The following is a 25,715-nucleotide window of genomic DNA, read 5'->3' on the forward strand; positions in this document are numbered from 1 at the left end:
GGAATTTGGAGAACTGCTTACTGGTGTCAGGAAAACCCCGCACATTTGCCGTCAGAAGTGTTGGGAGTAAAACAACTCGGATGTGAACTCCTGCATCTCAGCCCTCGCCTCTGCAGCCCAGAGTCTTGCCCTGCCCTCCACGGACCCCACGGACGTCCGTCCTTCCATCCCACAAATGACCCCACTCAATCTCAGACCTCCCTGACAGGTGAGATCCACCAACTCTGCCTCTTGCTACCAGGAGTCGGACACGACAGTGGCTGACTTCCAGCAGAAGGAAAGGTCCCCTGTCATGACTATAGGGTCTGACCCTCCCCTGCCCTTGACCTGATGGATACAAACATTCCACGAGTCAATTCTTTCCACTGAACCCCAGCTACAATCTCTGATTAAAGCATCGTGTTGGGCTGTAGGACACGGCTGAGTCCATTTACAGACTTACTTTAAATAGGACCTCATTCCACTATCTTCACATGGTGGATATTTCCATGGGTAATTTTCAGGTTGTTTCTTACAGGCAGTGAACTATAAGTCAAAAGTCTGAAATTATACTCATGAGTAAAATTATCCTTGAAAAATATTCAACTATAAAATAAGTGTGGCCAGGCCTTTCCTGCCTTGGTGGACCAACAATGGGATCAACCAGAACCTGGCTTTAACCCACTTGGTGAAGTTACACAACATGACAGGAAACTGTCTACACTGCACGCCGTCTGTGGGAAAAGGAAAGGTCTTTCCGCCCTCCTCTATAATAATATCCAAATACGGGAATCAAAAGAGGGCCACACTACGTAATAAATGGTTAGCAGTCTAGACCCATGCATCCAATAAAAATAAAACACGAGCCCTGTATGTCATTTTCAATTTACTAGTAGCCACACTGAATGTATTTACTCCAACCAATATATCCAAAATATTATCATTTCAACACACAATTAACAGAAAAGTGACTAATGAATAGCTTGCATTCATCTTTTCATACTAAGTCTTTGAAACCTAGTGTGCATTTTACAGTGCAGTTGCATAGATCCCTGAGTTGGGAAGATCCCCTGGAGAAGGGAACGGCTACCCCCTCCAATATTCTGGCCTGGAGAATACCATGGACTGTATAGTCCATGGGGTTGCAAAGGGTCGGACACAACTGAGCGACTTTCACTTTCCCCTTTTTTCACAGGGCCCGGAGCCACCGTGCCTGGGGGCCCACACTGGACAGTGTGGGGTAGATTTCAGACTCGGGTCCACACTGTGCTGGCGCACGGGAGCTTCTGATCAGTGCTGAGTACACTGCCTCGCAGCGAGTCGACGTGTGGGATGCCAAGTGCTGAGAGGCGGACTGGGATGAGAGGGGCAGTAAAGGGCTTGAAGAGCCCGAGCAGACTCCAGGGGCAGCGATGGTCAGGGAGGTCTGGCATGCTACAGGTCACAGGGTCGCAAGGAGTCAGACACAACTTAGCAGCTGAAAACAACAACAGAAGCCATCAGTCCATGCCGAACTGTTCCTGCTTTCACAACATGGAAGCCCTGGTCTCAGGAGCCAAAAGGGATGCTGCTGCTTGGGAAGAAAGGCCAGTGAGGTCTCCACGGCGCTCCGAGCTCTTCCTCCAAGGCATCCTGAGCCAGCCGCACTATGGACCTGGCCTCTGAAGCGGCCTCTGCTAAGCGCCCAGGAGAGGCTGAAAACAGACGAGCACTTAGCCCTGGGTACTGCATCCCTGTGAAACCATCTGCATTCTGTTGAGCAGATTTGCGTAAGGTTGGAGCCAAGGGGACTTGGCTGCTCTCCAGGCTGCACCCTCCCTCCAGGCTGCAACAGCCACCGCTGTTGGTCCCCAGTTACGAGGGAGGGAGAGCAAGAGAGACCCCCCCCCCATCTAGAATCAGCATCGCAACGGAACCCTCCCACACTGACATGAATAGCAGTGTCCTCCGGGGTGAACGTGAAGGAGCTCTGAGATGTGATCTGACTGCCACCTCCTTGGTTACAAATTTACTTTCCGGACTCTGACCTGTGGCCTGTGTTTAAGCCCTGCACGGGGCTGCACCGATCTAGGCACACACACACCTGAATGCCATGGATCTCCAGGGAAACCAAACTCACCCCCCTTCCTTCCAGAAAGCCACAGGCTGCCACCCCGGGAGCAACGCTGACCCCAGCAGCCCGTCTGGACGGCAGCCCCGTGTGCAAACCATACTTGAGGTAAAGGGTGGCTCAGAGGGTGCACCCCGCGCCCTGTCTCTTGCTCTGGGACCGAGGGCTCCAACTGCAGACGGCAAGTGAACAGCATAAGTGACACCGCCGGGCAGGCAAGTGTCATGGGGAAAACAGGCAGAGAGCCGCTCGATACTGTCTGCCGTGTTTGTTACTTTATTTCAGCTGCCTATCTCTTTCTAGGACGATTTCCCAGAGAAATTCCATTTTCATTACAAAAGCGGTTTCTCATGCCAGGGAAAGACTGTGGTGCTGTGATTACTGCACTGTTGTTTCTACTAAGGTCATCTCAGATGGTGCATCTGCGGGAGACGAACGGTTTCCTAAACAGGCTTCTCTGCATCCTGCTGCGGGTTAGGTCTGCCCCGAGTCCTCTCTTCTGGGGCCTCGAGAGAAGCAGCTTTCGGGAGACTGTGGAAGCAGGGGAGAGGCCATGAAGAGCGCCGAACCCCAGCTCACCCACAGCCGGAGGAGACAGGCGCACTCACGCAGACAGAGCTTCAGGAGGCGTCTGGCACCGAGCGGGCACCCTAGGAACCTCTGCTTTATCACGAGCACAGCTGGGAGCTGCGTGAAGCCTGCAGTACTGCTCAGAGGTCCCCACGGGCAACTGTCCGTGCCACCAGCAAGACGGCTGGCATTTACCGGGCACCCACCCTGTGCTGGACCCGGAGTGTTCAGTGAATGGCATCCAAAGTCCTCAACTCCAACGAATCTCGCTGTTTCTACCTTTTTGAGGGGGACGCCGCATGCATGGCAGGTGGGATCTAAGTTCCCCAACCAGGGGTTAAACCTGCAGTGGAAGCGTGGAGTCTTAACCCCTGGAATGCCAGGAAGTCTCTGATTCTGCCACTGAAAGCAGGCTATGGTTGTCCCATCTCAACATGGGAAGATGGGGCAGGCATGCAGGCATGCAGGGGTGGGTGCCCAGCTGCACCCCAAGAAGGATCCCCGCCCCATCGCCCCATCCCGCTCTGCGCTGCCCTCCCCTCAACACACACACCACCATCCTGCTAGAAACCTTCCCCAGATCGCCACTGCATGAAAACTCAGATCTGAATTCCCTACAGAGACACGCAGGGCCTTGATGAGTCAGCCTCACTGTGCCCTCAGCTTCATCGCCTTCCTTCACCCCGTAACCCCATATTCTGGTCAGGCTGACCTCTGTACCACTGGCAAGCTTGTCAGACCCTTCTTGGACTATGTTAATTCGTACATGGGAGCCTTTCCCATTGTCCACGGGACAAGGTCCTACTCATCATTCAAGACCCAGGTCAAACGGCTCATCCTCTGAGAAGCCACCTTAACTTTCTCAGGAAAAGACTCACTGGACTGTCACATGTATTTGTGTGTCTGTCTTCCCCGGAGATTGCCCTCCATGAGGCTAGAGATCATGTCCAGACCCCTAGCAGGCACAGAGAAGGTGAAATGAACAAAGGACCACAGTTCGCTGCAGGATGGTTTCAGATTGAGGGCTTCCCAGGACGTGCTGGTGGTAAAGAACCCACCTGCCAATGCAGGAGACTCAAGAGACACGGGTTCAATCTTTGGGCAGGGAAGATCCACTGGAGGAGGAAATGGCAACCCACTTCAGTATTCTTGTCTGGAAAATCCCATGGACAGAGGAGCCTGGCGGGCTGCAGTCCATGGGGTTACAAAGATTCAGACCCGCACGCACTTCAGATTGAAGTCAGGAGTCAGATGCTTAGAGTTCAGGCATTGACCATAAAGTAGCTCCTCTACTTTAGTAGCGATTCTAAACGTGCCAACAATGTAATGTGTGCAGAAAGGAAAATTAAGATGGAGCGAGACAGCAGAAGCTCCCTCAGAAGTTACAATAGTCATATCCACTGGGGTCGAGTTCCCACTAATTCTCCACTCAAAAAAAACGAGGCAGGAGAAGAAAAGGAATACAGCAGGTAAATAAAAATCATTTAAGGTCTTTTGGTCTTTTTAAATTTTATTTTTTTACACTATTACTGCTTTCCTTCCTCTCTTTCACTCTCTGGAATGCATCATTTCACTTAAGTGGATTTTTCAGATGACTGAAGCCTAAACTTAAAAAAAAAAATAACAATTCAGAATGGAGATACTTCTGAAACTTATTACCCACTTTCCTTGAACTCTGCAACTCTTCCTGTGGAAGCAAAGCCTGAGCTGATGAGTCAGCAGCAGCCTCAGGAGTTAGGGAGACAGCCCCGCTCACAGCCCACTGACAACCTCCAGGCGCCGAGACCGTCACCGCTGCCTGCCCCACACAGAGAAGCCCCACACGGCCGTGCTTTCTAGTCCCTGGGCCAATCATAACAGCATTTCTATCTTGTTCCTTGCAATCAGACTCTTAGAAATAATTTTTCAATAATTTGCTGGCCTCCTCTGCCAACTCAGTGCTAATTAACTATATTCACGGTTTCTACTGGCTAGGGAAAAATGAAAACTAACCTTGAGAGAAGATGCATTTTTTTTTTAATTGGGTGGAAAATTATTCAACCTTAAAAAGAAATGAAATTCCCACCCATGCTGCAACATGGAGGAACCTTGAAAACATTACATTAAGCAAAATAAACCAGACACAAAAGGACAAGTACTGGATGATTCCACCGACCTGAGAAGTTCACAGAGACAGAACCGAAGCTGGTGGCTCCCTGCGCTGAGCGAGGAGGGCGTTCAGGGTGACGAAAAGTTCTGCTCGAAATCGCTTTTACTGTAACAATGGTTATGATTTATATCGTGGGGGCGGGAGGAGAAGGGGACGACAGACAATGAGATGGCTGGATGGCATCACCAACTCAATGGACCTGAGTTTGAGTGAACTCCGAGAGTTGGTGATGGACAGGGAGGCCTGCCGTGCTGTGATTCATGGGGTCGCAAAGAGTCGGACACAACTGAGCGACTGAACTGAACTGAACTGAACTAAACTAGGGGCTTTGCAAGCATTCACTTGTTAATTGTCACGACAGCCCCTAAAGGTAAATACTATTTATATCTCCCTAGCCCGCCAGGTTCCTCCCTCCATGGAGTTCTCCAGGCAAGAAAACTGGAACGGGTTGCCATTCCTTTCTCCAGGGGATCTTCCCCACACAGGAATCGAACTCAGGTCTCCTGCGCTGCGGGCAGATTCCTCACCGTCTGAGCCACCAGGGAAGCCACGGATGACGGTGTGAACGTGCTTCTTAGAACACTGAACTGTGCACAGAAATGACTAGAATGGTGCATTGTAGTTGCGTGTGGTTTATCACTAGATACACGCACACATATGTACAGATATATAATATATGTATGTACGCATTTTAAAGCAAACCTCTTAAGAATTATGGCCACGCTTTTATGAGTGAAGGGTGTGACCTTTAAGTTAGCACATGAACTTTGGGACATCCCTCTGCAAGGCAGGGGTTGAAATTACTTCCTTGTTCCTAGTCGGCCTGGGGACCATCAGAATCACCCACACAGAGGTCTCTGAAGGCATGAAAGGTGTCTGCGGTCCCAAAGGCCCTTCGCTCATGAGTGACAATGCTGGTGGCAGAGGAGTGCCCTCCCAGCCACGCGGACACCACGGAGAATCCCCGGAAGGACTGGGCGGGGGAGGCCGGGACGCCTGTCCTGGACACAGACTCCAAACCATCCTCTCGTCTGAGGTCCAGCCAGACAACCCCGGGGTCACACACTTGGTCATGAAGAGAGCAAAGATCCCAAACACCTGGAGTCACGGGGATGTTTGAGGATTTGTATATTAAAAAGCAGAGACATTACTTCGCCAACCAAAGTCCATCTAGTCAAGGCTATGGTTTTTCCCGTGGTCATGTATGGATGTGAGAGGTGGACTGTGAAGAAAGCTGAGTGCCGAAGAATTGATGCTTTCAAACTGTGGTGCTGGAGAAGACTCTTGAGAGTCCCTTGGACTGCAAGGAGATCCAACCAGTCCATCCTAAAGGAGATCAATCCTGGGTGTTCACTGGAAGGACTGATGCTAAAGCTGAAACTCCAATACTTTGGCCACCTCATGCGACGAGTTGACTCACTGGAAAAGACTCTGATGCTGGGAAAGGTTGGGGGCGGGAGGAGACGGGGACGACTGAGAATGAGATGGCTGGATGGCATCACCGACTCTGTGGACATGAGTTTGAGTGAACTCCGGGAGTTGGTGATGGACAGGGAGGCCTGGCGTGCTGTGATTCATGGGGTCGCAGAGAGTCGGACACGACTGAGCAACTGAACTGAACTGAAAAGAACAGAGGCAGCCTTTTAAATATCATACTGTTGGGTTATAGCTTATAAATGAAACATTTTAGGTTATATTGGAACAATATGCTGAAAGCAGTCTGGTCCATAAGAGAGAGAGGGTGTATCTGGTAGTGTGTTCAGTTTGGCAAACACAGAACCCAGGGCTTAGAGGGTTTGATGTTGAACTCTGTCTCGCTTAATGAAAGGTTACTATTGTCCCTCTGCCTGAATAATAATTCGCCTTCCTTTTTTGCTTCCTTATGAAATACCATGAAGGTCTACTCTAAAAGTTATAATATGCTGTGCCTGGGAGAAATGTTTGAAATTTTTAAATTCATATATGCTTTATTAAGCAAACCTCTTAAAACAGTTTTTTTCCCTCTTGAATTTGAGTTATTTCACTCTGCACATGAACCTAAAATTAAATATTCCATCTATGTGTTTAATAACATCAAGAGATATAACAATTAATGAGATTGTGGGGGGTGGGGGTGGGGGAAGAGTTTCATAAGGAGCCTAGTAAGAGTTTCCTATCTTGTCAGAATTTGGTGTTTTAGTTTCTTTTAAGAAAATAGTTTCCTGGCCCATGTGGACACTCCCTGAGCCCTGAGATCAACACAGCATCCTGTTCGAATGTTACGCTGGAAACACTGTGCTGTTCTAGGCCAAATGTATCCAAATCACACCAAGGAGGATGGAAAGAACCCTCTCTTGATGCACCGCGGTTGCTGAAGGTGGGTTTGTTTATGAGTAGAATAAAATTTACAGCTAAATATAAAAACAGATACATCATCATCTTGTAAAGGGTAGTAACATGTCATTCCAACTCTGGACTCTTGGAAAAAACATGAAGGTCATGCCTAAAATAAGAACAGTGAAGGGCCGAGGATCAAACCAGGGGTAAAACCGCAGACTTCTCCCTGTTTTGATGAAGGCATTAGGCAGGTTACAATTGGACAGTGAGATCATTTCTCTTGAACCAGGAAAGCGCTGTGGGTTTGTTTTCCAACACACACACACATACCACGCTGACCCCGGGGAGGGTTTCTGAATCAGGTGTCTGGTCTGGGTATGAAACAATGACTACTACATATTTTTCAAAGGCTATTTATACAGACTATTGGAGCCAAAGAGGAGAGAGAAGAAATACTTTGTTTCACTGTGCGTGCCTCTCCCTCTCTTCAACTATAAAAGAACTTTAAAAGTCCATAGAGTGAAAGATTTCACCTCCCAGTTATAAAATAAAGATGGCTAACTGGCTTCCTAAAAAGATGCAAAAGAAACCAAAAAGTCACATGCATCAAATTGTTATTTTTCACAGATTTCTGTTTTTAGATTTTAAAGTTTCCTGACGTTTCAGAGGCCATCAGTGACCACTTTAATGGCCTAAAAAAGGATCTGGTTCTGCCTCTTACTAGGCAGGGACTTGATTTTGCAGAACCTGTGTTTCCTCATCCATAATTCTACTTCCCACCCTCAGGGGGGAGGTTACTGGGGTTAAATAATCTTCTATCCATAAAGGTGTTAAACTCAGTCTGGCACATAGTGAGGTCCAATTAATATTAGTTTCCTTCCTTGCTCCTGACTCCCAGGGACTGAGGCCAGCGACCAGTGTGGGCGAATGGAAATGGGGGTGTGGCAGGATCGGTGGGATAACAGGGACAGCGCTCCAAACACTGAGCCCAAACCAGTGGGTCCGGGGTTTCCCTGGGGGTCCAGGGTTAGGGGCCCGCTTTCCAATGAGGGGCGTGGGTCTGAGTCCTGGTTGGGAAACTGAGATCCCACATGCCATGTAACAGGGCCAAAAAATAAAGATAAATTTAAAAGACAGTAGGTCTTCTTTAATCCTGTATTATTGATCATGGCAACCCATTTTAAACTCATATGCAGGCTGTATTATATTTTATATATATATATATTCACTTTAAGATAGAACACCATGGTCTCAGCTGCTAATTTTTAAAAAGTCATTCAGGATAAAGAAGATGTGGTACATATATAAATGGAATATTACTCAGCCATTAAAAATAACAAAATCATGTCATTTGCCACAACATGGATGGACCTAGAGACTGTCATACTGAGTAAAGTCAGTCAGAGAAGGAGAAATAGCATGGACATCCCCTACATGCAGAACATAAAGAGAAATATATAAACGAACTTATTTACAACACAGACTCACAGACATAGGGAATGAATTCACGGCTGCCAGGAGGGACGGACGGATGGAAGAGATAATCAGGGAGGCTGGGACCCACGCGGGCACACTGCTATAAACGGGATCACCAACAAGGACCAGCTCAGTGTCGAGTGGCAGCCGGGATGGGAGGGGAGTTTGGGGGAGAATGAATACATGTTTATATGGCTGCGTCCCTTTGCCGTCCACCTGAAACTATCACAACATTGGCTATACTTCAACATAAAATAAAAAAATTTTTAATTAAAAAACCACTCCTCCTCCTCTGGGTAAATCACAGTACTACTGGAAAAACTCAGAAATGAATACAAGACATGAAATTCCCCCATCAGCACTCTTGTACCTAATTCCCCTGTTTTTGCTTTGCTGTAGCCTCAATGTTATACTGTCAACTACTTGTCTGTTTACTGTCCTGCCTTCCCCGCAATGTTGGATTCACAGAGGTATAAGAGACAGTCCCTGGCTGTCTTGATTTCTGTTACAGATCCAGCAGTCTTACAATTATTCGTTGAATGAACAAAGTTGAACTGAAGTATAATCCACATGCCCCTTAGGAACTCAGGAAATTCTACTGATCAAAGCAACATCATTGTTTCAGTTCAAAAAACCCTTCACTCACCAAATTTATGTTGGTTCCCTAAAGACAGGAGCCTGATCTTAAAAGTAAACAAAAACATAGATTGCTAGTTAGGTGCCAGCCAGCCGCAATCATTTACATTCATACAATTCCACCTGCCCCTGCTGAGAGGGGCTGTCTTCCAGAACCCTCACGTGGAGTTTTAGCAAACACTCACATTCACCGCATTACTGTCCCCCGAGAAGGTGTCTCAAGGTCAAGTGCGCCCAGCTGAAGAGCATCCTGTGGCAAACATGGGATGTCCCTCTGCCATTAACACAAAACACATCTCAAAATAACCTGAAATGTCGAGACTACATTTTAATTTCCTGAAAGTGCTTGAGATAAAGAGTAGTAGAGGATACTGTTTTCCAAAATTGGATGCACTCGTTTAGGTTTCTGTTAAGGAACCAGACTCCGAGAAGCAGCGCAGACAGAAGTGTCTCCTGGACGCTGAGTCGCATTGAACTCCCGCTTCTCTGAACTTACTGGCTCTCCTGTAGCTTTGTGAGTCAATGTTTACTCTTCATGTGCGAATAAACAAATAATAAAAAGGGTGTGGGAGGAAAAGGCAAAGAGAAGTGGGAACATAACCCTGCCTTGCCCGGTGTTCTGTGAAGATGAAATGGGCTAACAGATTTGAAACTGCTGTGGAAACTTTAAAATACACCATCAAGGCCAGAGACCACCGTTGTAATGTTTTCCTCTGGAAACCCTAGAAATCCAGCCCTACAAAACCTGCCTTTCCTAACTGAATTCTTTCTTCAAATACACCGTTAGTAACTGATTGTTAATGAAGATTTACCACATTCTAACAAAAAGATTCAGTTTTCATTCCAATCCCAAAGAAAGGCAATGCTAAAGAATGCTCAAACTACCGCACAATTGCACTCATCTCACACGCTAGTAAAGTCATGCTCACAATTCTCCAAGCCAGGCTTCAGCAATACGTGAACTGTGAATTTCCAGATGTTCAAGCTGGATTTAGAAAAGGCAGAGGAACCAGAGATCAAATTGCCAACATCCAATGCATCATCAAAAAAGCAAGAGAGTTCCAGAAAAACATCTGTTTCTGCTTCATTGACTCTGCCAAAGCCTTTGAGTGTGTGGATCACAATAAACTGTGGAAAATTCTGAGAGAGATGGGAATACCAGACCACCTGATCTGCCTCTTGAGAAACCTATATTCAGGTCAGGAAGCAACAGTTAGAACTGGACATGGTACAGCAGACTGGTTCCAAATAAGAAAAGGAGTACGTCAAGGCTGTATATTGTCACCCTGCTTATTCAAATTCTATGCAGAGTACATCATGAGGAACGCTGGGCTGGAAGAAGCACAGGCTGGAATCAAGATTGCCGGGAGAAATATCAATAACCTCAGATATGCAGTGGAGAAGGAAATGGCAACCCACTCCAGTGTTCTTGCCTGGAGAATCCCAGGGATGGGGGAGCCTGGTGGGCTGCCATCTATGGGGTCGCATAGAGTCAGACACGACTGAAGTGACTTAGCAGCAGCAGCAGCAGATATGCAGATGACACCACCCTTATGGCAGAAAGTGAAGAGGAACTCAAAAGCCTCTTGTTGAAAGTGAAAGAGGAGAGTGAAAAGGTTGGCTTGAAGCTCAACATTCAGAAAACAAAGATCATGGCATCTGGTCCCATCACTTCATGGGAAATAGATGGGGAAACATTGGAAACCGTGTCAGACTTTATTTTGGGGGCTCCAAAATCACTGCAGATGCTGATTGCAGCCAGGAAATTAAAAGACGCTTACTCCTTGGAAGGAAAGTTATGACCAACCTAGACAGCATATTAAAAAGCAGAGACATTACTTTGCCAACAAAGGTCCGTCTAGTCAAGGCTATGGTTTTTCCAGTGATCGTGTATGGATGTGAGAGTTGGACTGTGAAGAAAGCTGATCGCCAAAGAATGGATGCTTTTGAACTGTGGTGCTGGAGGAGACTCTTGAGAGTCCCTGGGACTGCAGGGCTCCTGCACCCGCCTCCACCGGTTACTAACATCACCAGGCTCTTTAACTGCGTGGAGCCAGAGTAATTTTTCTAGAATAAACCCCTCAGGGAGGTGCACTGCAGCCTCACCTGCGTTTCTGGTGGGGTGCCGCGGAGGGGTGCGGGGCGAGGAGTCCTGGTTCCCTGAGCAGGCATGGAACCCTTGCCCCCTGCCTGTGTGGAGGCAAGGGTCCCACCCTCACGCCAGCCTGGACCCCTCTGTCCCGCCCCCCAGCACCCTCCTGCCTCTGCCCTCTGTCCTGGGGCTCTGCCTGCTGGAGGCACTCTGCTCCCCAAGCCCAGCCTCCACAGCGCCTGTCCCAGGAGGACCTCCCGACTCTGATAAACGCCCCGACGGGGGTGCATGTCTTCACCCCCAGCACTCCGCCTGTGTGCCTGCATTTGCTGTCGAATGAACTCCACCCGCTAGACTCCAGTTCCCACCTCTCCAAGCTGGCCTACAGCGTGCAGTCAACTCAAAAAAAAAAAAAAGTGGGATAAAGGAACACCCATTTCTTGCTCTGTCTGCTTCAACTGTAGGATCACACACACACTCTTTTACCGGAAAGCACAGAGATGCAAGTGGGCCCATTCTAAAAGGACATCCTTTTCAACTTCATGATGAGCCAAACAGGTAGAGACGTATGAAGGAAGAGTCAAGTGTCTCAACTTGTACTAAATTTCCCCAAAGTCTTCACGTTTGCAAACCACTAATTTACTCATTGGCCATGCCCTTTCAATAGTCCCTACAAAAGGTATCTTCAAATTCCATTTGACATGTACTTTCATCAGTTAATTTTTAATTGAGCCAAATATTAAATGCTCACATTAACCAGACAAAGCGTGTTGAGCTGCTGATTTGCAGTGACAGCTTGTGTTATTCTCACACATAGGCCAAGCATGAAATAGAAAACTAATAACCCCTTAAGTGTATTCTCCAAGTATCATTTATGGGAAAGAAAACTACATTCAAAGGAAACTTGTGCAATGGCTGTCATTTTCCCCCGAGCCGCAAGCTGTTACAAAGCAGGGAAGCTCATTTTCCCATGGAGCCAAAGGAGCTCAGACCCCACAGTCACCGCACGGACTCATTAAGAGGGAATCTGGCAGCAGCTGAGGGGACAGACACTCTGGAGAACTGGCCAATTATCTGGGTGTCCTTTATCATCTGAAGTTTCTGAACTCACCCACAGATAAACCACTTGAAGAGGGCCTGGCAGTGGGGACATAAAGCACAGATGGCCTCAGAAGAAATGAGAGGGGAGAAGGGAAGACGGGCGGGAGCGTTTGCTTGTGGTTTCATTCATGGGGACAGGTCTGTAAGCTGACACATCCCTCTTTTGAAAAGGCCCCTGGAGAAGTACGGTCAAGCTTCATTACAAGTAAACAAATCACATGCTCTTTCTCCAACAGATAACAAATGATGAGCAACGATGCTTTCGAGTCTGCTTCATGCCAAGGAACGATTCTCAACATGCAAATTCCACCAGTTCTTAGAAACCACAGAGAGGCTGTGATGCTTGCTTCAACCAGAACAGAGAACCGACCCCAGGCTGCCAGGCCAGTGGGCTGCTCCCTGCCACCCTTGGGGGTCTTCCTGGCAGTCAGCGTCTGGGGAAATGGAGTCCCGGGTCCGCTCTCCCTGGGGAACACTGAGCTGCAGTGACTCCCACCTTCCAGCAGCTGCTTGTTTTCAGGGGAGAAGAACTAGGGGACCACTGACCCTGTGAGAGCGACACTACAGTCCTTTCATACTTGCACTGCACCGTTGGTAAGGAAGGAGAAACCACTTTGTCCCCACTGACAGAGCCATGCGGGAGTCCTTTCTTTAAAGGCAAGATGATGAAAACAATCCGAGGCGTCACGGCTACCTGAGCTGGGTCTGAGACGTAGAGCAGCTGTGCACACACACAGGGCGGCCCTGGGGCTCAGACGGCAAAGGACCCGCCTGCGGTGCAGGAGACCCGGTTCCATCCCCGGGTCGGGAAGATCCCCCCTGGAGAAGGGCATGGCACCCCACCCCAGTCTTCCTGCCTGGAGAATCCCATGGACAGAGGAGCCTGGCGGGCTGCAGTCCACGGGGTCCCAGAGTCGGACACCACTGAAGCGACTTAGCAGCAGCAGCAGCAGCAGGTCTTATCAGAGAAGGCAATGGCAACCCACCCCAGTCTTCCTGCCTGGAGAATCCCATGGACAGAGGAGCCAGGCAGGCTGCAGTCCACGGGGTCCCAGAGTCGGACCTGGCTGAGTGACCCATACGCACACACGTATGCAGACCGTGTGCTTGTACTTTTGTATAAACAGATACAACGAGGCAACTGAAAGGCTAGTCTCTAATGCTAGCATTAAGGACTTTTATGAAAGTTGAATGTTTAATATAAAGCAAAATCTAGAAGATTTCTTTTCAGGTATGAATGATATACTTTTTCAATTCAATGATGGGTGAAATTAAAACACAGGTACTTTTCTTCGTTTGCTGCTGCTAAACCTCAACAGATCAGCGGGACGGGACATTTGGAACACATTTGTTGTTGCTGTTCAGTCGCCAAGTCGTGTCTGACTCTGACACCACAGACTGCAGCACGCTAGGCTCCCCTGTCCTTCACCATCTCCCGGAGTTTGCTGAAACTCACGTCCATCGAGTCAGCGATGCCATCCAGCCATCTCATCCTCTGCCACCTCCTCCCCTTCGATCTTTCCCAGAATCAGGGTCCTTCCCAGTGAGCCGGCTGCTCTCATCGGGCGGCCAAAGTGCTGGAGCTTCAGCATCAGCACTGCGGGAACTGGGACGCCGCACAGCGGGACACACATGCTCGACACCAGGTGGGGACAGCAGTCGTGAGGGGGGATGGTCGAAGCCCCTCGACACCAGGTGGGGACAGCAGTCGTGAGGGGGGATGGTCGAAGCCCCTCGACACCAGGTGGGGACAGCAGTCGTGAGGGGGGTGATGGTCGAAGCCCCTCGACACCAGGTGGGGACAGCAGTCATGAGGTGGGGTGATGGTCGAAGCCTCTCCATCCCACTTCCCTGGTGGTCCAGTGGTAAGAGTCCTACAGCCAGGGCGGGGGACGCCGCCTCGATCCCTGGTCCAGGAAGATCCCAGAGGCCGCGGAGTAGCTGAGCCTGTGTGCCAACAACTGCTGAGCCTGTGCCCCGGAGCCTGGGAACCACAAAACAGGAGCCCACTTCCATGAGAACCCGGCTAGACGCCACTAGAGAAAAGCCTGCACAAAGCAATACAGACCCAACAACAAAAAAAATTATATTGAAGAATTGCCTCTGTCACAATCCTGTCATTCCATTAACAGTCACTGTGAGCACCTATCATCTGCTATGCTGGGTGCAGCTTAAATGTGATAGCAGGACTATTTCTTTTCTTGTTTTTTTTTCTGGGGGGGCGCTGTCATGCGAGGCACATGGGATCTCAGTTCCCCAACCAGGGACTGAATCTACGCTCCCTGCTGTGACAGCTCAGTCTTAACCCCTGGACCGCTGGGCAAGTCCCAGGACTACTTTATTGAGAAAGTGCCAGTGAAGGAGAACACCTTGCCTGCGTAAGACCCCTACAAAGGGAGGGTGCTATCGGGATGCTGGAATCACACTAGTCTGACTCAAAGTGAATTGTCTTTTCAGTAGGCAAGCCAGTAATGGAAAGCCAAGCTCTGAAGAGTAAAACTTCGAGGTGAACGCGTCCATTCAGTCGCTGGACGCCTACAGAGGACTTTGGGGGGAAGGTGGTGTGGAAACAGCAGTGATAAAAGAAGGCAGAGCCAGCAGGGGAAGCCAGGACCACGCTGGGAAATGAGGAAGGGAAACAGGCGATCGACGGGCATTGGGAAAAGGCAGAGTGTACTCCAGCCTCAGCGTCTCTCTCGAGCTCCAGATCCCTAAGAACAACTGCCTCAGGACATTCCCACCTGGGCATGGGGACTCCAGGGGAGTCCCAGGAGGCTCGGTGATAAAGAATCTGCCTGCAGTGCAGGAGACAGAGGTCCGATTCCTGGGTCAGGAAGATCCCCTGGAGGAGACAATGGCTACCCACTCCAGTATTCTTGCCTGGAGAATCCCATGGACAAAGGAGCCTGGCGGGCTGTAGTCCATGGGGTCACAAAGAGTCGGACACGACTGAGTGATGATGATTCTATCAGGAGCGCAAGTTGAAACTGTCCAAAATTAATTCCATCACATTTATCCCACCAAACAGTCAGGTTGCTTACACTGCTTGCTCTCTTAAGGACCACATCCTTCTGGGAAACAGCCTGGATTTGAACTCGCGCCTCCGCTTCCTTCCCCGCCTCCCTCCTCATGTTCGGCGCTCAGTCCCTGGGTCCGCTTCTCCCTCACCCCCAAGCGTCCCCGCTCAGGAGCCGCTGTGATTCAGGCCTCCCACCTGGCTCCCACTGTCCAGCCTCAGCCACCGGCATCCTCCACAAGCCCACACATCCCGCCTTGACTCAGAATGCTTTCAGTGATCCTTTTAACGTCTACCAAGTTAAACCAAAGTGTCCACTTAGGACCAGTCTTACCTCACCAGGGCTCTCTACGCCCCAGGCGGGTCAGACTCTTCTCAACCCCCGAGTGGCGCCGCAAGCATTCCTACCTGTCCCGCCTCCTCCAGCTAAGCTGCCCGGCCTACCCTCCCCTGTATCTCCGACCCAACATCTGCATGCGGCTCAGCCAGATCCCCTTCTGGCTGGACCAGACTGCCGTCCGCTGAAGTGTGTCAAGGATTACAGCCATTTACACAGCACTTATCTTAGTCTCCCGACTGGTCGGCGAGTTCCTTAGATGCAAAGGTTATCTTCCACATTTTTCACTCAAGTGAAACACCCGGCATAGAGTTTCGCACATAGTAAGCCCTCACTAAATTTTTTTCAATGGAAATAGGCAGTGTCCGTGCCCGACACAATAGCAGGATCTTTGAAACCCTTCCGTTCCCATCACTGCCCGTTGCTAGGAGCTCCTCATGGTTACGATTTGCAAACAATTGCTCATTTTCCTTGATTAAGACTTCTTCACATAATTTTTCTTCTTATGTTGTCACTTAACCATTTAGTAAGTGACTCTGCATTATTATATTTACAATTTTGTTAGAAAATAGCTTCAAACCACCTATAAAAATTTTCAGTGTTAAAAAGAGAGAGGTCAAGAAAGACAATACTGGCAGGAATTCATAAAGAAAATGGGAGGAGATAGTCCTGAAATTTAGACTTAGAGGTGTCAACAAACATCCTTTATAGATCTTTTTCCCTCAAGAGATAAAATATCAATATCTAAATATGATGATATAATGATGCAATTAATTTTATTCCTGTGCTAATTGTAAGGAGGCTCTGAACTAAGGGCAGTACCCTACATACTCCTCGAAAATTCTATTTCAAAGGTGATACATTGGAACGACATTTACTGTGCTTAAAGCAGAAGAAATCTGAGTACTGGCGAAGAAGAGCTGGAAAAGTCAAGAAAAGACAACCTGCAACGTTAATGCCTGGTCTGGCACTCCAGGCACTCCAAGTCATAAACTCTCCATATTCTTTTGCAGCTTAAGAAAAGACTGTTTAAAAATATAGAATACAGTAGTTGGGACTGTCACAGTAAAGATGTATTGTCCTCAGTGGTAAAATCTCCCTTGGAAAATTTAAGCTTCACTTGATACCATGGATTGGGTTGGCTTTAGGAGAAATTTAAGCTTCACTTGATACTGTGGATCCTTGGATTGGTTTTAGGACCCAGGAATAGAGAGGTGAGGGGATCGGTCATCAGCTGACTCGTTATGCTGAAGCTCCAGAGCACAGATGAGCTGATTATAAACTGAAAATGGAATGTGGCTCAATCTCTGAAATTCTGAAGGCAAAACAAGGAGCAGAATGGAAATATCAGGGAACTTTCTCATAGAACCTGGTCCACCGCCTGAGAAAATCAGCCAAGTAGCCCTTAGTGTGCTTGTAACTGCTACCAACGGCCACGCCAGCATGGCAGGGAGATTCCCTTTCTAACGAGCTCAAGAGGGCGTTTGGGGAAGTAGTCTTCAGTATAAGCTATTTTAGCTGCGTTGAGTTAGTGAAACTTCATCTCAGGCTAGAGTATCAGCCCCACGCTAGTCTCCCACTGCAGAGATTAGAGCCAGTAGACTCTTCCAGCAGATCCTATCTTTTTTCTGCACAGCGTTGGAATTTATGGTCTCTAGAGGGAAAGCCATCGTATCTGATCACAGAATTTTTCCTTGCCTGGCTGCTTGTGGAGAGAATGCAGACGGGGCTCAGATATTCCAGCCTGGACAGACCCCTTTCCTGCCCCGCTCCCTTGCGATCCAGATACAGTGCTCTTTCCTTCAGGCGAGCCCACCCTTCACGTGCTAGAGGCTCACAAGGAGTCGACCTTGCGGGTCCCCCTGCGCTGGGATGATGGGCAGGCAGGGGTCAGTGATGGAGGCTGCTGTGGGGTGGAGGGGGTAGGTCCCAATGATAAAGCCCACATGGCTCTGGAGAGAGAAACAAACACCCCGTCATCATGCTCACGGAAGGACAGCTGGGTTTATCTTTTGTCTGGCAAATAAAGAGCAGAGAAATCATGTTGGCACTACAGAATCAAGCACATCAGAACAAGCAGCAATCTACAAAAATACTTTTAGAAACAAAAATGGCTTCGTTGTGATTTCAAAAGTTTTACAGCCTTCATCAAAGAAAGAGGACCACGAACAAAAGATTTTAGAGCAAACACCTGCTCTTCAGGAACACAAACGTCACAGTGGACTAGGAATTTCTGTATGCAGAGTTTTGGAAGAGAAGCCTCTTAACAAACAGAAATAGGACTAGAACCTAAAACCAAACCAAAACAAAAGCTTTTATTTCCACCTCTCCCCTGCTTTGGTTCAAATCGACTCTGACTTTTCTGCATACCAGAACGATTTAAGAAAGACAGCTCTTCAAATTAATCTATTCTAACCTCTTCATCAGAGCTTGATAGTCTCTTACTGAAAAAGAATTAATGAAATACTTTTAAAACTGCAGACTAGTGTTTATTAAGTCTTCATAATATGTACAAACAGCGCCTAATGGGTAAATATTTAACAAGGGAACTCCCCTTGCCTTTCAGTTCTCTTAAGCACACGTCTGTGTAACACAGTATTTTTTTTAATTATCTATATTCCTCTCCAGTTAAATCAGGCCTAACGCACACATGAATAGCCATATGGTTAGAAATAACTTTTTCAGACAAATACTGAAGTGTATGCAAAATAACACACACTTAGCTTTTTTTTTTTCCCTCTAAATCTGAGAGTTCAGAATCATCTCACAGGGCTGGGTGGCAACAGAATTCACGACATCTCCAGCCCCGGCCTGTGATGGCATCCAGGGCAGGGAAAACGCCTTCCTCCCTGAACCCCAACCTGATCCAGAACCGGGCACAGAGAGGACACGCAGTCAGGTCTGCTGAACAACCATCCCCGTCCCCGGCTAACTTCTAACTTTGATCCTTAATCCTGCTTCAACCTCACGCACTCACTTGGTTTGAATCAGACCAAGAGGGATGAAAGAAGAGCCCCGTGCTGGACTCCCTTCTCCGAGTGGTCCCCTGTATGAAGCTGGGGGAAGGGGGACCAGCGTGCGAGGTTACCGCCATACCTGACTCAGGCACTATTAGATGACTTTAAAAAGGTTTAACAGAACCTTTGAACCTCAAACACAATGTAACTCTGGGGGTAGAAAAAACCTTTTTACTCATACACTACAAAGACAGTGTTGTTTCTCCAGCACAAATGCAGCAATACTGCTGAAATACTGCTCCTGCGAAAACACGATGGATGACCTCAGGAATGGGTGTCGGGGTTGCTGAGTGGGAGAGACCGCTATTGATGCACACGGGACACACACACCAGCTTTATGAGCAGGCATCAGCCTCCAAAAAGCTGACTAGGCCTGGGAGAAAAGAAAAACTCTAAGAGTTTGACTTAAAAAAAAAAAAATCTGTGGCTTTCACTTACCTGGTGTACTATGTGGCCAATGACATTTAGCGACTCTGAAATGTACCAGTTCAACCAAGGATTCCTAAAAAGATCAAACCCTTCTCACTAGAAAGCACAGCCACAAGTAACAGCATGCACAGGAGGAAGCCATGTTTTCGACTGACATTAAACAGCAGCAAAGGCCCTGACACAGAAAAGAGAACTGAGTGAGCCGTCAAATTTTACAAAAGTCCCCAAACGTGATTGCTCAACAGCACATGACTGCAAACTCCAGGAGCCATAATGCATCTTTTCTCTACAAAATAAATTATTGAAAGGGGTCATATGATTCTTCGCAGGCAGAAAGATGCACTTTCCCAAGGAAAGTTCATCATTAAATATATTATTTAAGACTGGATCATCTTCGGGCTATTTTTAATCCTATCATTTTGCTGCCAAAATTGGCCTTAAGCAGCTAATGCTCAACCACTGGAAAAACGATGTTTTCTCATGTATTTTGTACACTGGCCTGAGAACGGTCTTGCTTTCCAGTTAATCAAATCTTTGAGTGGACGTGGACTATGTACAGAAAAGAGAAACTGCTTGCTGACCAACTAATAAAAAGGAAGCTAACCTCTACTGGATGTGGAGAAGTAAGTTCCTGTCTTCCTAAACCACAGAGACCAAAACATGAGCACACGAAAAAAGTTGCCCCACCATCTCAACAGAAGGAAGCCAATCGCCTGTTAAAGCATCTTATCCTTGCAGTTCTCAGACATCTCCCTCCCTCCTAAGACATGAAGCAAAATGTTGTCACGTTTCTCAGTTCAGAGCGCACCGTTCACCAACTTGCCTACATCTCAACCCTGTTGCTTGCAAAAGCCACCTTGGCTGTGAAGTGGTCCCAGGGCCCCTAAACTATCTACAGAAATTTGAACTAAGTTACAGGAGGATAAAACAATACTGAATACAGCCATTAAGTTAAGTTTCCTGTCTTTAACTGGAGTGGGAAAGGGGGCCACCAGTGCCAATACATATCGTCTTGTGCTCAGTGGCTTCAGTCGTGTCCGACTCTTTTTGACCCTATGGACTGTAGCCCGCCAGAACTGGAATGGGTCACCATGCCCTCCTCCGGAGGAGCTTCCTGACTCAGGACAGAACCCTTGTCTCCTGAATTGCAGGTGGATTCTTTACAATGAGCCACCGAGGAAGGCCCACAGATTGTATAGTTACCACGGAAAACATCCTTGAGAGGTCAGAGCTTGTGATCATTCTGCTCCTGTCTCTACAGAATTCCAGCCTCTCTTCTCCAAAGCTCAGACCACTCTAGCAGACACCTGGGAAATGCTCGGCAGCCTCGGTAACACCATGGACCCCAGGAGGCCCTGGAAGGGGACACTGCAGGACCCCTCCCGGACTCTCATTTTTCCTAGAAGACGTCAGAGGAATCAGTGGTTGGTGTTGGCAGCTGGCACCTCTAACCCCTGGGCGCCCCAGCACCTGAAGATGTGCGAACCACAGGCCCTGACTCAGAGGCTCTGGGTGGGACCTGAGGCTCTGCTCCTCCAAGAAGCCCCCAGGGGGCGCACGCGAGCTCCCACACGTGGAGAGGCAGGCCTCAGACGCTTCCTAGGACCACTGCCACTGCCGTCTTGCTGCTCTGCTATCCTGCCTCCCTCCGGATGCTTTATTCAGACTCAGGGATACAGCCACAGTCCACTCCACAGCCAATTTCTTCTTCAGTGTGTATGTAATGCGCAGACTTCTGAGGCCACCTCTCAGACACTTGCCATCCAAGGCCCTGCTTTCCGCAGCTTATGGAGCATGGAATGCAAACCGTTCTCCCTCAGCCTCAGAAGCAGCAGCAGCAAAGAACAAGTGTGACTTCGAGTCTAAAGCCCCCATCATAACAGATTCAGCAGATGGGCTGATCCACTGAGTCCTGTAAGCAGTGCAAGTTACTGTCCAACGTTAAAAGAATGTGCCAGCTCTCCTCTGAAACTTGCCCATCCTCACCGAGTCCTTCACGCCATACCATGACACGTTATTATGCGAGAAGCAACTCTGATTGGTGCAAATTGGGAGGAAAAACTGTCTGGATGCCAAATACTCAAAATAAAAATTTAGGTTCATAATGCATCTTTGGAAAGGACATGTAAATCAGTCTCCCAAATATAAATGATACTACCTCTTTTATTATTCCAAAGTGTCCGTTTGTGATAGGATTTCCTCACACTTTTTTCTGCCAAAGTCCTTTGTTTTCCTATTTAGTCATCCATCTCTATGTTGCCCTGAAAGCTACACATTTTACCATCAGCAATTTGTGCTTCTATATGATTTATATTTACTATAAGAGGTTTTGTCAAGAAAAAGTTTATCACGTTCTATGGTACGTCATTGTGGTTTGGCATCATAAAATGTAGCCTCTACATTTATCAACCTCAGATACCTGTTGACCACAAAGACAGGCTCTACTAAGAAAATTCTATTTCGAAAGGAGGAAAGAGCAGGCCTTCACTTAAAAAGAAAATTCAATTGTATGAGATGTTAATGTACCACAACTTGACAACAAAGATCAAGATTACATCTTAATTTCTATCATAAACATATGTCTCCGTTTCCCATCTTTTTATTGAATTACTTGACACATGACAGTTACCACCTTGGCTTTCTTTCAACTAGAAAGAAAAATTTTTAAATATTTTTTCACAAAAGTTATGTAATACTCAAACTGTTCAGTTAGTTTTACTTTGGTCTCAAAATGATCCTTTTGGCGTCTGGAAGTCCCTACCTCTTTGGTTATAGTGGTTAAAAACAAAACCACCTACTTAATCAAACATTTAAAAAAAATATTCCTTACACCTTCTACAGAACTCTTCCAGAATTACTAAAGATCTGATAATACGGGATCTCAAAGAAACAGACAATTCACAAAAAGCATTTATTAATAAAATTTAGAGATTAAATGGGGATTTTTACTTTTACACACTGAACAGTGGCATCAGCATTTTGTCAGCTTTGGTCAAGCAGGATCGGATGTTCATGTCAGTCATCTACTTCTCTTGGACTTTTCTCTTTTCAGTCCCCTGGTACTAGCACACTATGTAAGCTGTATAAAATATGTAATGTGCTTCTTGAAATCGAACCCACGTGTAGTGACTTCTAAGGACTTTGCTCCTGTTAGGTCCTATAAAATAGTAATATTGGTAATCCTCCTGGAGACTGTAAAAGGAAGCACTGAATGGCATCCTTTTTCAAAGACGGCTCTTCGGATTAAAACAAAAAGTCTGCAAAACAACTTGAACCAGAGTTACTCCTCTTTCACTTTTTCATAAGTTAATCATTTCAGATACGAGGTATAGATGTCAGTGACACTTCTTCAGTTTTATGAGCTATACCCCTCCCCCAAAGAATCATGCTCACAAAACGAACTTTATGGTGACATGACGGAGGCTCTGTCTAGCACAACAGACCAGGGAAAACAACAGCTCACAGATGTTCTTCAAAAATACAAGCATCAATCAGTTCAACTAAAGTCACAGCATGAGGATCCACAGCTAAGAATCAATTCTTCTGTCTCTGTATAGACACTCCGGACGCAAGCTTGCCCAGCAGAGGATCCCACCAAACGATGTGCATTGTAGGTTAGGGTGGAAAATAAAATATACCGAAAATTTCAGTAAATTTCTAAATCATACACAAGCTATAGAAATAGAACACAAGGCAGGCGGCCAATGCGAAATCTGTCAGTGATGAAACAAACACCCATAGCCCAGGGTTCTTCAAGACACAAGGTCATGCCCTCTAGGAACGTGGCACAAATTGGAGGTCAGTGTCACTGGACTCTGGAAGTCAACTTACCTTTTCACAATCAACCAAGTTTTCTAGGGAAAGGGGCTAAACTGGTTTTCCTCTTGGGGTAGATTTTACCAAGTGTGTCAGAGAAGGCAGGCCCCTGGGCCTCTAGAGAAGTCTGCTCTTCTAACCCAGTGGTTTTCAAATTTTAGGACAAAGCAGAAACCCCCAGGGGAGCTTACTTCTGATGCAGACAGCCAGGACTCAGTCTGGCGTCCAGTTTATGAGTTGTCCCTGAGATGCTCCTTTTCAATAAGCTACTCCACCAGGTACTGTGATCATGGGGCCCCCTGGACTACCAGTTTGGGAAATCTTGGGAGTGCCCTTTATCCCCAAATTCTACTGAGCAGCAAAGGCTGGATCTTTGGACCTCAGCGGCTGGCGCAAAGGAAGCAATGTCTCCGGGGAAGGAGTGATCAGGGCAGGGTTGGCAGGGAGAGCTCTCTGCAGGGGCAGAGAAAGGGAGGCCACACACCTGGTTTCACTCCACCGGCCTGCCCCTGCCCCTGGGCCCGACCACACCCCGCCACCCGGACCGCTCTGGGGCCCGAGGCGGCGCGCGCAGACCCACAGCCAGACGAGCACCTACCCAGCCTCCGTTGTCCTGGATCCAGGCGTGCAGGTGCCGGTTCAGGTACTCGGTCATCCACAGGGCGATGCTGTCCACCAGGGGCGACATCTCCCGGTTGACGCTCTCCACACACATGACCCCTCCGAACTCAAAGAAGGCCACGATGCGCCCCCAGTTCACGCCGTCCCTGAAGAGCTCCTCCACCACCGTGGCGAAGCGTCCCCTCGCGGTGAAGGGCGTCAGGTGCAGCTGGCTGGACATCTCGGCGAAGTCGCGGCGGTAGCGCCGGGAGAAGTCGTCGCCGGCCTGGCGCAGGGTCAGGTGGACCACAGGTGGCACCGGGCTGGGCGCGGGCCCGGCGGCGGCGGCGGCGGGCGGCGGCGGGGAGGTCCTGGCGGGCGCGGGCGCGCGGCCCGGCGCGGCGGACAGGGTGCCCGGCGCGGGGGCGGCCCCGGGGGGCGCGGCGCCCGCGTCCCCGGCGTCCCACTCGTAGCCCCGCTGCGACAGCTTATAGTGGATGTACTTCATCACGATCTCGCGGTTATCGTAGCCTGTGCCCGCCGCGTGCGCCATCCTTCCGCCGCGGAAGGGCAGCCGCGTCCCCGCAGCTCCCCTCGCCCCCCGCTGCCGCCCCACGGCCCCGCAAGAGGGCTGAGAGTTACCACCCGGCTACTTCATTGGATGCGCCCTGCATTCCTGGGTGAGGGGGTGTCTTCAGTCACGCGGAACACTTGATTCTGGTGTTTCCCTCTTGGCATGAGATGCAGGAAATCTTTATTTAAATTCCTTTCGGATCTTTATTTCATGAGGCACATTACTGATTACTGTTAATATCAGTCTACCTCCTCCGTGATGCTGAAAGGTTAAAAAAACTAATCAGTCAAAATCAGGTGCGTTTCCCTCTATACGCTGGTTGAAAGCAGGGCACACACACTACAAGTTACACGCTGAGACGAATATATTAAACTGCCTGGAAATTAAACTTACGCCAATGCACTTAAAGTTAAAATCGCAAAGGTTCCCATTGAAAGTTACATTAAACCAATTTCCTGTGCAAAGAACTTACTTGCATTTTTTAAGGACAGCATGATCCTCTGTCAAGTTTCCTTTTTTTGTGAAAACAAATGAAAAGGCAAAAAAGATTCTATCAATCTTCAGAACTCTCCAGTTAAAGCTGCTCTGAAAACTTCCAAATGAATCAGGAGTTGGGGGAGGGGGTGCAAAATATTAGGAGAATTTCCAGTTTGATTCCCAGACTTCTTCACAGAAATGTCAATCCGTAGGAATCCCAACCGGAGATCTCAAGAGCACGAGCAAACGGAAGGCGGCGGCGGCGGCGGATGAATTACCGTTTCTCAGTCGGTATTTGCAGAAGTCCTGTGATTTTCCCCTTCTCGGCAATTTTCACGCGCGCACACACGCGCGGGCACACACATGGGTCTGTATCGGCGGGGCCGCCTCACGCCTCCCCGGGGAGCGAACGCCGGGCCGCAGCCGGCGGGCGAGCCGCGGACGCGGGCGGGGATCCTCTCCGGATCAAACTCCGAACGGCCAATGCATTTTCCGAAGAGCTGCCGATAGACGCAGGCTGGCCGCGCCGGCCCCGCGGTGCCGAGCGCGAGGAGCCCGCGCTGTGTGTGGTGCCGCGAGGGTGGGAGGCGGCGCTGGCGGGGGAGGGCTTTATTTTTTTTCCCCCTCTTTTCCTAAAAAGGGATGCCTGCTACGAAGTTCTCCCCCCGGACCCCTCTTCCGCTGCACCCCACCGGCGCACCCCGCCTCCGGGCCGCGCGCCCTCTCCCCGCCCCCGCGCCGCGCGCTGCGGCCGAGGACGCCGCCCGGGGGGGCCCGGCGCCCGCACCTTCGCGGCGGCGGGGGGACCGGGCGCGGGGCGGGGCGGCGGGAGGAAGGGGGCGGCGCGGGGGCCCGGCCTCTGACTTCATTCTCCGCGCGAACCGCCCGGTTTCCTGTGCGTGCGTCACACGGTTCATTCAAAAAAAGAAGAAAGGACGGGCCCTCCCCGGAGCCGCCCCGCGCCCGGGTTAAAGGCGCCGCGGCCGGCGCGGAGCGCGCGCCCCGCCGGGGCTCTGCGGG

At 48.9% G+C, this 25,715-nt stretch overlaps 1 protein-coding gene across 7 annotated transcripts in view; it reads right to left on the reverse strand.

The window, feature by feature from the left end:
* Positions 1-25,495, reverse strand: part of BCL2 (BCL2 apoptosis regulator) — a 198,371-nt gene extending 172,876 nt beyond the window's left edge. Inside the window, exons 1-3 of one of the 7 annotated variants that reach the window (XM_088833516.1) lie at positions 24,974-25,495; positions 23,643-24,479; positions 3,187-6,428 (exon numbers count right to left, since the gene is read on the reverse strand). In XM_088833516.1, the coding sequence (XP_088689642.1) occupies positions 6,225-6,428; positions 23,643-24,197 (759 nt within the window). In that variant the 5' untranslated portion in view covers positions 24,198-24,479; positions 24,974-25,495 and the 3' untranslated portion in view covers positions 3,187-6,224. Of the gene's footprint in view, positions 1-3,186; positions 6,429-22,125; positions 22,802-23,642 lie in introns of those variants that run through there. The other 6 variants (XM_088833515.1, XM_088833514.1, XM_055417498.2 and 3 more) reach the window with 6 other exon arrangements.
* Positions 25,496-25,715: the final 220 nt, after the last annotated feature.

This window comes from Moschus berezovskii, chromosome 28, assembly GCF_049115385.1.
Source record: "Moschus berezovskii isolate FMDL1 chromosome 28, NW_MosBer_1.0, whole genome shotgun sequence".
Taxonomy (NCBI): domain Eukaryota; kingdom Metazoa; phylum Chordata; class Mammalia; order Artiodactyla; family Moschidae; genus Moschus; species Moschus berezovskii.